Raw genomic sequence first — 11,644 nt, 5'->3', positions numbered from 1 at the left:
ATCTACTATCCAAAAATACATTTAAGATGTCTTGAATTATAGAGTCATTAGAGGTTTCTGTAATTAGAATTATGACTTGTCAAAACCAAAATCGAGATATCTTGAATTTACTTTATGGCTAATCATAATTTAATTGTTGATATCTGAAATGTGTATTTCAGATAGTCAGTAATTCATTTTAGATATCTTGAGTTGAAGTCTCCATACAACTCAATGGTAAGTCTGACGTCATTTCAACTAGTCAGAATGTAATTAGAGATATCTCAAATAGTTATTTTGTCTAGTCGAAATATAATTAGAGATATCTTAAATCGCTAAAACGTCTAGTCACAAAACAATTTGAGATATCTGGAATGTAAGGGCGGTAAAACCGAATTTATGTTAAAACGGCTTGCCATACAACTCTGCAGTTCGGGACAGAGTTCTGAGGTGGGAGAGAGTCAGTCGTCCTTGTTAGTCAGCACTAACCAATAGGGACACGTCTTACAAAGTTCGTCTTTACGCCCCGCCCAGGATGTTCATATTTCCATCAATCAAAACTCTGTGAGTTCAACCAAAGAAACGGAGCATCAAAACCAAAAGATTGGGAATCACAACCGAAGACTTAGGCTCTCAACCCAAAATTTCTGACATGCGCAAATAAAAGTTTATGCTCTGCAAAAAACTTTTTCACTTCATAAGACAAAAATAAGTGATTTTTAATCAAATTAAAAAAATATAGTTTTTTTAAACAAAACTTGAGAATTATTTTTTATTGAGTAACTCAGGAACAAGGGACAATAAAATAAAATAACCCCTCAAGACTTCTTCTGTCAGTGACTTGTGCTTACAGATAGTAGCCAGCCGGTGGTGCTATAAAGTAGTGTTTTTTGTTTTTTTTTGTTTGTTTGTTTGTTTTTTTCAGAGTTCCAGAAAAGGGCTGGTTGTCCGGTGATCCAGCCAGGTAGAAACTTGTGTGTCTGCAGGATTCTGCTGCTTCAAATTAAGCTCAGAGAACCTTGAAACACATATGATTTATTCTGAAACTAGAATAAATGGGGCACTTTTTTAATCACATGAATGTAAAATTTAAATTAAAACAGCTGGAAAAAAAGTGCCCGACTTCAACAGCCTGCAGTCTGTATTCAAAAGCCACAAGAGGGCGATGCTGAGTTCCATCCATCCATTTTCTTTACACCCTTGTCCCTTAGTGGGGTCGGGAGGGGTGCTGGTGCCTATCTCCAGCTAACGTTCCGGGCAAGAGGCGGGGTTCACCCTGGACAGGTCGCCAGTCTGCCGCAGGGAGACAAACAACCATGCATACACACACTCACACCTAGGGGCAATTTGGAGAGGCCAATTAACCTGACATGGTTTTGGACTGTGGGAGGAAACCGGAGTACCCGGAGAAAACCCATGCATGCACAGGGAGAACATGGAAACTCCATGCAGAAAGAGCGGGGCCAGGAATCAAACCCAGAACCTTCTTGCTGCAAGGCAACAGCTCTACCAACTGCGCCACTGTGCAGCCTGCGATGCTGAGTTGTTATACCATTAAAGAGAACTCCTGTCTCTATTGTCAACACTTCTTGATCAGGACGTCACTGAAGATGAAGCTCAGCACATTTGCAGTTGTATTTGTAGAGTTTCTGCAGGGCACTGTAATGTCTCCTCGTCTCTTGGTGGAAGATCTGGACTAAAGTGAAATATTCAGTACAGAAAACTACGAATTAAATGCCGTCAGAAAACCAAATGCTTTTCCACGACCTTACAGCTACAACACATGCTGGGTTAGCAGAGCTGCTAACGGCTTCTTTACGCTGAGCTAAAAAATTAAGATATGACATATTGTAAATGAAGCTAAAGTTAGGATCAAGTTAAAGTTCAATGTATGGTGTAGGTTTGACTGATATTATTCTTAGAGGATAATTCTGCTGAAAATAATCCTTGCCATCCTTCTTCCTGTCTCACAACCTAACAACGATAAACAAAACACACGGAAACTTTTTTTCACTCTCTGTACATTTTTAGAGATTATTTTTTTAGATCTATTTTAACTCCACGTACCGTAAACTATTTCACAGCGTCTGATCTCATGTCTGTTTTTTTCACACCTACAGACTTTATATATCTGTTGTAGATGAGATCTTTCTCACCCATCACTTGTTTTTAGATAAAAAAGGGGATTTTATGGTTTGTTTGCCAGAGAGTTTGCACAAAACACAAACCAAGTAGTGGGTTAACCATTAAAGCTATTCATGTCTTGCAATCATGTTGTTTACAGATTATTCAAAGTGAATTTTATTTTTATGTTTTTCACTAAAAGCAAAAGCAAAATAAACTTATATAATTAATTTGTTTTCATTAAGCCTTTTGGTAAATGACTCTTGTTTACCTGGAATTTACCTAATATGACCTGATAAAGATCAGAGGATGCAACATCTTTATCATTTAATTACGTCTGAATCCTAAAATGTAAAAAAAAAAAAAACAAAAAAAAAACACAGTTCTGTTCTTTTTTCACCACAACTTCTCATCATTGGAGCGGAAACATCACAGCAGAAACTCAGTGCAGTGATGTCAGTGTTTAAAATAAACATCGTCCTTCATTCTCAGATAAAACGTTGATCCTGTTTCAGACGGCTCCATTTCTCTAGAGACGCTGCAGGGGCAGCAGGTTATGAAAGGAAGATTATTGGAGCAAAGCAGAGCAACAGCTGGTTTGAGGTTGAGGTCAGGATGGGGAACACCTCACCCAGAGTTCTGGTCTCACTCTGTAAGTAGATCCACTTTATCTGGATGGATGATGCTCATTAGAACAACACCATCTTTGACATCTAGTCTGCTGTAATATCTACTTTATCTTCCATTGTAATTTTGTAGCTTTGCTTACTATAACTATTTGTTCATGATGTGTTTACTGCTACATTACTAAAGGGAAAAATTACTAATACATAAATTTTTGTGCAGACAATTTTGAAAAGCTGCTTTTTGTAAAAATCAGACTTTAGCACAGAACTTTTTATCTCATACAACTAATGTGGAGCAATAAAAATATTATATAACAAAAATGAAAACTGAAACATGATCTGATACAAGAGCCTCAAATTATTCATTACAAATTTTTATCACTTTTTTACCAGTGTGAAGTTTCCGTAGCCGTGCAGAACGTCTCCAGATGTTCTGTCTTCAGCCAGGGTGTGAAGTTTATAAAATAAAGTTTAAACTCTTCAGACAAAACAACAATAAACTAAAACATTTGATCTTATTTTTATCAGAACAAATAAATACTCAATATCTTTATGATAGTTGCATTTGTTAAACACATAAACAGAGTCATAGCTGAATGTGGGGCAAAGATTTTTGATTTAATTTAATTTATTATTTCTGCTGATGAACTTGCAACCTTTATTTCAGTGCTGAACACAATAATCTGCTGTGGACAAACTCAAGGTAACTTCAGCTTTTAATCTATTTTAATCATTTATCCTCTCAGGAGCAGAATCCAGTTGATCTTTTATATCAGATATTATTCTGAGTTAATTTTTTCATTTTTATCTTGATGTGTTTTTGTTACAAACTAAAAGAGAAACGTGCTGAATGTTGGCTCTGTTGTAGATGCTGTGCTGACTATTGAGCCCAACTGGTCAAATTTTTATGCCGGAGAGTTTGTTACATTTACCTGTGACATGAATGAAGGAAAAGACACTGACTGGTATTACCAGTTAAGAAGGAACGGTGAAGAATTTTTCCCCCATCAGCCACATAAAAACTTCAGAGTTCAAGAGCTGGATACTGGTTACAGTGGTGAATTTCAGTGCTGTGGTTACAGGATGAGCAGCTCATCTCACTCAAAGTGCAGTAAAGCTGTCACTGTTATTGTCTCAGGTAAGACATGAATATTTTAAAGAACTACAAAGTGTCATATGCCTGTCAGCCTTAAAACCTTGCATTTGTTAACTGTATTTTATTTCATAATTTCAAACAGCGTTATTTGTTGATAAAATAGTGTTTGAAATATGACACATATGTAAATAACTGGGTTTAATAAAGTAAAATCAGTCATAAGTTACAAATAGAGCAACAACTGAAAGGAAATATTACTTACTTTACCTCAAGTATATGGGTGGTTTAATGTAGAGTTAACTATGTATGTATAATAGGTAAAGATGACAATAAAATGCATTGACAGCTTTTTCACATATCTACTTATTTGACAGAAGCATCACTCTTTACAACAGTTGTTTAATTAAAGTTTTTCATATAAAATCAGCTAATATTTGTTTCCATAACAGCAGATAAACCCAGAGCCACATTGACAGCAGGTCCAACAACCATATCAGTAGAGGGCAGTGTGACACTGAGCTGCTCAGTGGAGCCCTCTGCTGGATGGAAATACAAATGGTTCAGACGAACCAAAAATTCACCTGAAGTTGAAATCAACACAAATAATAAAGAAAACAGAAATATCACTGTGAGACAAGGAGGAATCTACATGTGTGATGGAGAGAGAGGAAATCCCTCATTCTACAGCCATCGAAGCCATGACGTTACCATAGAGATAACTTGTGAGTTTCTTCCTGAAAACAGTCATAAACTAAATCTACTGAATAACAATTTTTCTTGTGAATTAATGTTTCTCTTCATATCTGATGGAAACAGTTTCCAACAAGGTTGTTGTTACTCGACGACCAAACTGGCCTCAGATGTTCAGTGGTGAGACGATCACTCTGACATGTGAGGTCCAGGGAGGAGAAACCACTGAGTGGACGTGTGAATGGAGTAGAGATGGGTCAAATATACACAGGACAAATAGTAAAGACTGGACTTTCAGTGTCTCTGAGTCCAGCAGTGGAGACTACATGTGTCAGTGTAGAAGAAGAGATGACTCGCATTCTTCAACGCAGTGGAGTGAAGCCATCAGTCTGTCTGTATCAAGTATGTTGATAGTATGTTGATATTTATTAAATTTGAAAATGTGGCTGTAATGTGAAAAGGTGTTGACAGTATTAATGCTAAAATCCTCCCTTGTCCCCCCCCCCCCCCGCCCCCCCACACACACACACACAGAAGCACACGCATTACTTTCTATTAGAAAAAAGTTTCTATGTCAGGTTTACTTTGGTGAAGTCTCACAACAATCAGAGGCTTGGTTGTTAATGTTCATGTCTGAGATGCTGAATAACTTCAAGAATAATTCATATTATTGAAGTGCTATATTTTCAACAAATTCACAATAATTTCTTTTTTCAGTTAACAAGCCTGTAGCCCACTGCTAATACAAATCCTATAAGCAGTAGGCTATAAAATTTAATTATTGTAAAATTAACAAATTTTTATTTTTGTTAATTGCAGATAAAGCTGGAGCCAAACTCACAGCAGGTCCAACAAAGATACCAGTAGGGGGCAGTGTGACGCTGAGCTGCTCAATGGAGCCCTCTGGTGGATGGAAATACAGATGGTGGAGACGGACCTCAGACACACCTGAAGCTGAATTCAGCACAAATAATAAAGAAAACAGAAATATCACTGTGACACAAGGAGGAATCTACATATGTGAAGGAGTGAAAGGAAATCACTCATTCTACAGACAACGAAGCCGTGATACCACCATTGAAATTATATGTAAATTTTTCTCTTAAAAACTGTTTGAAACTAAATCTGAGAAATTACATTTTCTAATGGGGTTTAATGTTTCTGTCCACATCTGATGTAAACAGTTTCCAACAAGGTTGTTGTGACTCAACAACCAAACTGGCCTCAGATCTTCAGTGGTGAGACAATCACTCTGACATGTGAGGTCCAGGGAGGAGAAACCACTGAGTGGACGTGTGAATGGAGAAGGCCTGGGATTGTGCTATATAGGACAAATAGTAAAGACTGGACTTTCAATGTCTCTGAGTCCAGCAGTGGAGACTACATGTGTCGGTGTAGAAGCAGAGATGACTGGTTTTCTTCAACGCAGTGGAGTGAAGCCTTCACTCTGTCTGTATCAGGTGATTTGTGATTTGTTGTTTGTTCTGAACAGATTGCAGGAAAAAACTTGTCCTCATATTTTGGATTAAGTTAAGTTTCTTCTTTGGACAGACGAGAACAGTCTTCACAATCTGCTTCGTCTTCAATCTGAGATTAGAGTTTTTACCCTTTAAACATGATACAATTTTGTTTTTTTTTCCACAACATTTGACAGGAAGCTATAAAAAAAACACAACTAATATAATTTATGCTACTACGTGCAAATTGTCTCAAAGATTTCTTTTAATGTATCTGAAGAATAAATCAGAAAGCTCTCATGTGTAGTAAAATAACTCCTAAAAGTACTTTCTTTCCCCAAAGCGTTACAAATGGGTAACTTAAGTAACCTGATGTTACATGTATTTATCGTAACAGGTTCTGAAGCTTTGCTGAGTATTTCCATCCTGTCCTTTACTCTGCTGTTTATCTTTGACCTGATTTGCGGAATGTTCCTGATGCTTCTGCTGCTGATGTGCTGCTGCAGGAAAAAAATGAGTGAGACAATTTCTTTTTGATAGTTAATTATTATTAATTAAATGCATGCAGATACATTGCAAATGATAATCACAAATTAATCGTTTTCTCCTCTTTCCCCTCCACAGATCTTTCATGTAAAAGGTAAGTTCATTTTTTCCTTCTTATTAAAATAACAATGAATCGTGTTTAATTAGTTCTCATCATGCTTCAGTGTCCCTCAGTCACAGAACAGCAGTCAAGGCTCCGCTGGACAAACACACAAACAAAATGAATCTCAGGTTTACTCCTCCCTGCTTCATGGTCAGTCTTTATGATAAAAAAATAAATAAATAAATAAATATTACCCTTTTTTGAATGAGATTACATTATTTATTGTGTGTTGTCACTGATCTGTAGGTGATGTTTCTGTCTACGAGTCGATCAGAGTCTCTGGAAACAGGTGAACCTTACAGTACAAACCTGAAATACTAATAATGACAGTGAGATATTTTACTGTGACTGTTGTTCTGAATCAATATACTACTGTCATTTCAGATGGACCAGCCAGTGACTACATGCATGTTGGCTCCAATTAGAGCAATGAGTACAGAAAGGATAAAGAAATTAAGTAAACGTCATTTCAACTTGGTATTTTAGTTGTTTATAAGAGACTGTGTTCATTATTAATGAGACATATACGAAAAAAAAACTACAACTAAAATTGAATACATGTGAATAAAAAGCACATTTATTCAATGCTATTAAAAACATCCCTTTTACATCATATTGTGTTAGGTTAGAAAAGTGATTTTATTTTTCATTTTGCAACGAAATGTATCAAATATGGTATGGATGAACTTTTTCACCATTGGTTATGAGGGGCCGTTTAGGACAAAAACTATGCTTTGTCTCTCACACGCTACTAACGCTACACGCTACCGACTCTAGCTAACTCTCCGGCGTTAGCTCCGCTCCCCCCTCAAGCACTCGGAGGTTCACTTAGGCTCTAAGTAAGTGACCCGGAGTAAGCGGCGTTAGAGCCCTAAGTGAACCTCCGAGCGCTTGAGGAGGGAGCGGTAGAGAACGACTGGCCATAAATCGGATCAACCTTCAGCGAAACGCCGCTCACACCGTGGAGCTCCAACATCCAACTTGAAGCTAACTTCGCTGAGTATCAACGCATGCGCAATCAGTTCTCCAAATTATGCCCCGCCTCTTCCGTGACAACTCTCACACATACAAAACAATGTCTTTCACCGGAAAATACAAATCTCATCCCCATTCATTCATTCATTCATTCATTCATTCAGCCTAGTGTTAGTTCACACACACACACACACATACATTACCTATTATTCAGATTAGTATGTCTGTATGCTTTGTGTGTGTGTGGGTGTGTGTGTGTGTGGGTGTGTGTGTGAGTCTTTAGTAGTGTGTGAGAAACAGTTTTTGTCCTAGACGGCCCCTCATAATTGGTCTCAAAATGCAAATTAGAAAATGTTTGTTAAATGTATCTTATAAATATAAATGTGCATGTCTTTCTGTTCAATTTCTTTGTGTTGTTTAAAAAAACAATCCTAAATCAGCAACTAATTCAAGAGTTACTGCGAACACTTTTTTTATTTTATATACTGTTCATGTCTCCATACCGCAAAGGAAAATACTGATTTGATTCAAAATTGGTTAAAACGTTCATCATTTTTTAAATAATAAAATGCTAGAAATAAGTAGCTTTCTTCCTCTCATTAGTTTTCTAAAACTATATTATAGTACTTTTATTTCAATGGTTGTAATTCTGAATGACTGTGTTTTAAAAAGCAAAAATAACCAATTGCTGCATAAAGTGAATGAACTTTCACACAGCTGTCTGTATTTACATTTATTCTGTTGCCATCTCTAATTATGCAATAAAGATCTAAATATTTGCTCATTATGTTGTCATAATTTAACTGCAGATATCTCAGATAACAACATTAATAAGTAAATTTCTATTTATTGAAAATGTAGATTTTTGTGTGGTTATCATTTCAGGTGTTTCATCAGCCAAACAGGATCAGTGACTAGAACCACCATGTTTGTTCTCACTTATGACGTCAATGTTAAAATATATATATATTTATTTATCTTTCCTGTTTGTGGTAGACATTTTTATTGTAAATGCTTTGATGAAAGTCGTCACAAAACCATTTATATAAATGGCAAACAGGTTCAATTATTACAGTGTAATAAATGATCATCAATTCTACATTTTGCTTAAAGAGATAATAGATGACCTAAAAGTAATTTTAAAAAAAATTGAAAAAAACTAAGTGCTTGAATGAAAGCAGTTTTTATTTAATTTTATTTTTCTAGGTTTTAAGAATCAGTAAATAACAAAATATGTCCATGGCTTTTATTTTTAACTTCAAGAAATTCAACCTCAGTTTATAAAGAGTTTTACTGGCTTCTTCCAGCTGTGAAGATATAAGATTAGCATAAATTGACCAAATAAGTCCCAAAAAAAGACGCACAAAGTAACTTTAGAACATTATTCCACAGTGAGAGATATTATTTGCAGTTTGAAATCTGCAACTATTTTCCCCTCAGATTGGAGGAAAAGAAAACAAACATCAGTGCATTTCTGACATTATTTTTTTTTTTAGAAAGTTACAAAGTTCAAACAGTGGAGTATCAGTTGGAGATGTAGCACCTGATACAAAATCAATTAGAAAGCAATTTTCAATAATGTCAAAGTAAACTTTTAACAATAAAAAACATAAAAGAAAAGCGTGTTCTAGTTTATGTCCTGATAACAACAGTGAGCATGATTTATCTCTGGGAATATTGGAGGAGAACAAAAAAATACCAACCTCTTCTGTCAGTGACTTGTGCTTACAGATAGTAGCCAGCAGATGGTGCTATTAAGTAGTATTTTTTTTTCAGAGTTCCAGAAAAAGTCTGGATGTCCGGTGATCCAGCCAGGAAGAAAACTTGTGTCTGCAGGATTCTGCTGCTTCACATTAACCTGCTCCATCCAGATTGATTGGCTGTGGTGGAAACGGCAGCAGAACATCTCACACATCCGTCATCAAGCTCAACATCCTCCTCCTCACTGAAAACACAGCTGCTGCCTGCAGCTGCAACAACCATGTCAGCTTAGCACAAACAACTATCCAGGGAGCCTAGAAACACATATGATTTATTCTGAAAATAGAATAAATGGGGCACTTTTTAGTGTCAGATGAATGGAAAATTGAGTTTTAAACTGTCAGCAGCAGGAAGAAATTGTTGTTTCAGAGACGACAGGACTTTGAAACCAAGTACTGCAGTCTGTATTCAAAAGCCACAAGAGGGTAATGCTGAGATGTCATACCATTTAAGAGAACTCCTGTTTCTATGGTCAACACGTCACTGAAGATGAAGCTCAGCACATTTGCAGTTTTATTTGTAGAGTTTCGGCAGGACACTGTAATGTCTCCTCGTCTCTTGGTGGAAGATCTGGACTGAAGTGAAATATTTAGTGCAGAAAACTACAAATTAAATGCCGTCAGAAAACCAAATGCTTTTCCACGACCTCACAGCTACAACACATGCTGGGTTAGCAGAGCTGCTAACGGCTTCTTTACGCTGAGCTAAGAAGTTAAGAGATGACATATTGTAGACGAAGCTAAAGTTAGGATCAAGTTAAAGTTCAGTGTATGGTGTAGGTTTGACTGATATTATTCTTGGAGGATAATTCTGCTGAAAAGAAGACTTGCCATCCTTCTTCCTGTCTCACAACCTAACAACGATAAACAAAACACACGGAAACTTTTTTTCACTCTCTGTACTTTTTTAGAGATTATTTTTTTAGATCTATTTAAACTCCACTATACCGTAAACTTTTTCACAGCGTCTGATCTCATGTCTGTTTTTTTCCATACCTAAGACCTTATTTATCTGTGGTAGGTGAGATCATTCTCACCCATCACTTGTTTGTAGATGAAAAGGGGATTTTGCAGTTTGCACGCAACAAAACCAACTAGATTAAGCATTTAAAACTCTTCATGTGTTACAATAATGCTGTTTTCAGTTTATTTCAAGTGAAATTTATTTTATGGTTTCCAACAAGCAAAAGAAGCATATCTAATGAATTTGCATTTATTAAACATTTCAAAAAAAAAAAAAAAAAAAAAAAAAAAAACACAGTTCTGTTCTTTTTTCACCACAACTTCTCATCATTGGAGCGGAAACATCACAGCAGAAACTCAGTGCAGTGATGTCAGTGTTTAAAATAAACATCGTCCTTCATTCTCAGATAAAACGTTGATCCTGTTTCAGACGGCTCCATTTCTCTAGAGACGCTGCAGGGGCAGTAAGTTATGAAAGGAAGATTATTGGAGCAAAGCAGAGCAACAGCTGGTTTGAGGTTGAGGTCAGGATGGGGAACACCTCACCCAGAGTTCTGGTCTCACTCTGTAAGTAGATCCACTTTATCTGGATGGATGATGCTCATTAGAACAACACCATCTTTGACATCTAGTCTGCTGTAATATCTGCTTTATCTTCCATTGTAATTTTGTAGCTTTACTTCGTATAACCATGTGTTCATGATGTGTTTACTGCTACTTCCAGTGAAGAATATCTCAATAATAAATGACTAATACATACATTTTTGTGCACTTAGCCCATTAGCACAGAACTGTATGTCCCATACAACTAATGTGGAGCAATGAAAATATTATATAACAAAGATGATAAATGAATAATGATCTGATACAAGAGCCTCAAATTGTTCCCTAAAAACTTTCATCACCTTTTTACCAGCAGAGATGAGTGTGAAGTTTCCGTAGCCGTGCAGAACGTCTCCAGATGTTCTGTCTTCAGTCAGGGTGTGAAGTTTATAAAATAAAGTTTAAACTCATCAGACAAAACAACAATAAACTAAAACATTTGATCTTATTTTTATCAGGACAAATAAATACTAAATATCTTTGTAATAGTTGCATTTGTTTAACAGGTAAACAGAGTCATAGCTGAATGTGAGGGTGGGGAAAAGGTTTTTGATTTAATTTCACTAATTTCTTATTTCTGCTGATGAACTTTCAGCCTTTATTTCAGTGCTGAACACATTAATCTGCTGTGGACAAACTCAAGGTAACTTCAGATTTTAATCTGTATTTTAATAGTTTATCCTCTCAGGAACAGAATCCAGTTGATCTTTTATATCAGATAT

General features: G+C 36.2%; 1 protein-coding gene across 1 annotated transcript; it reads left to right on the top strand.

Moving 5' to 3' along the window:
• The first annotated feature begins 4,474 nt into the window (after positions 1-4,474).
• On the top strand, positions 4,475-6,509 carry LOC148154023 (uncharacterized). The gene is made up of 5 exons (XM_088016022.1): positions 4,475-4,547; positions 4,642-4,917; positions 5,335-5,421; positions 5,700-5,975; positions 6,370-6,509. Exons 1-5 carry the CDS (start codon positions 4,475-4,477, stop codon positions 6,507-6,509), a joined length of 852 nt encoding a protein of 283 aa, XP_087872148.1.
• Positions 6,510-11,644: the final 5,135 nt, after the last annotated feature.

This window comes from Poecilia mexicana, unplaced genomic scaffold (genome assembly GCF_051168715.1).
Source record: "Poecilia mexicana isolate PSO_F unplaced genomic scaffold, ASM5116871v1 scaffold_18, whole genome shotgun sequence".
Lineage (NCBI taxonomy): Eukaryota > Metazoa > Chordata > Actinopteri > Cyprinodontiformes > Poeciliidae > Poecilia > Poecilia mexicana.
The sequence above is the reverse complement of the archived record's forward strand: the minus strand, read 5'-3'. Positions and strand labels throughout refer to the sequence as shown.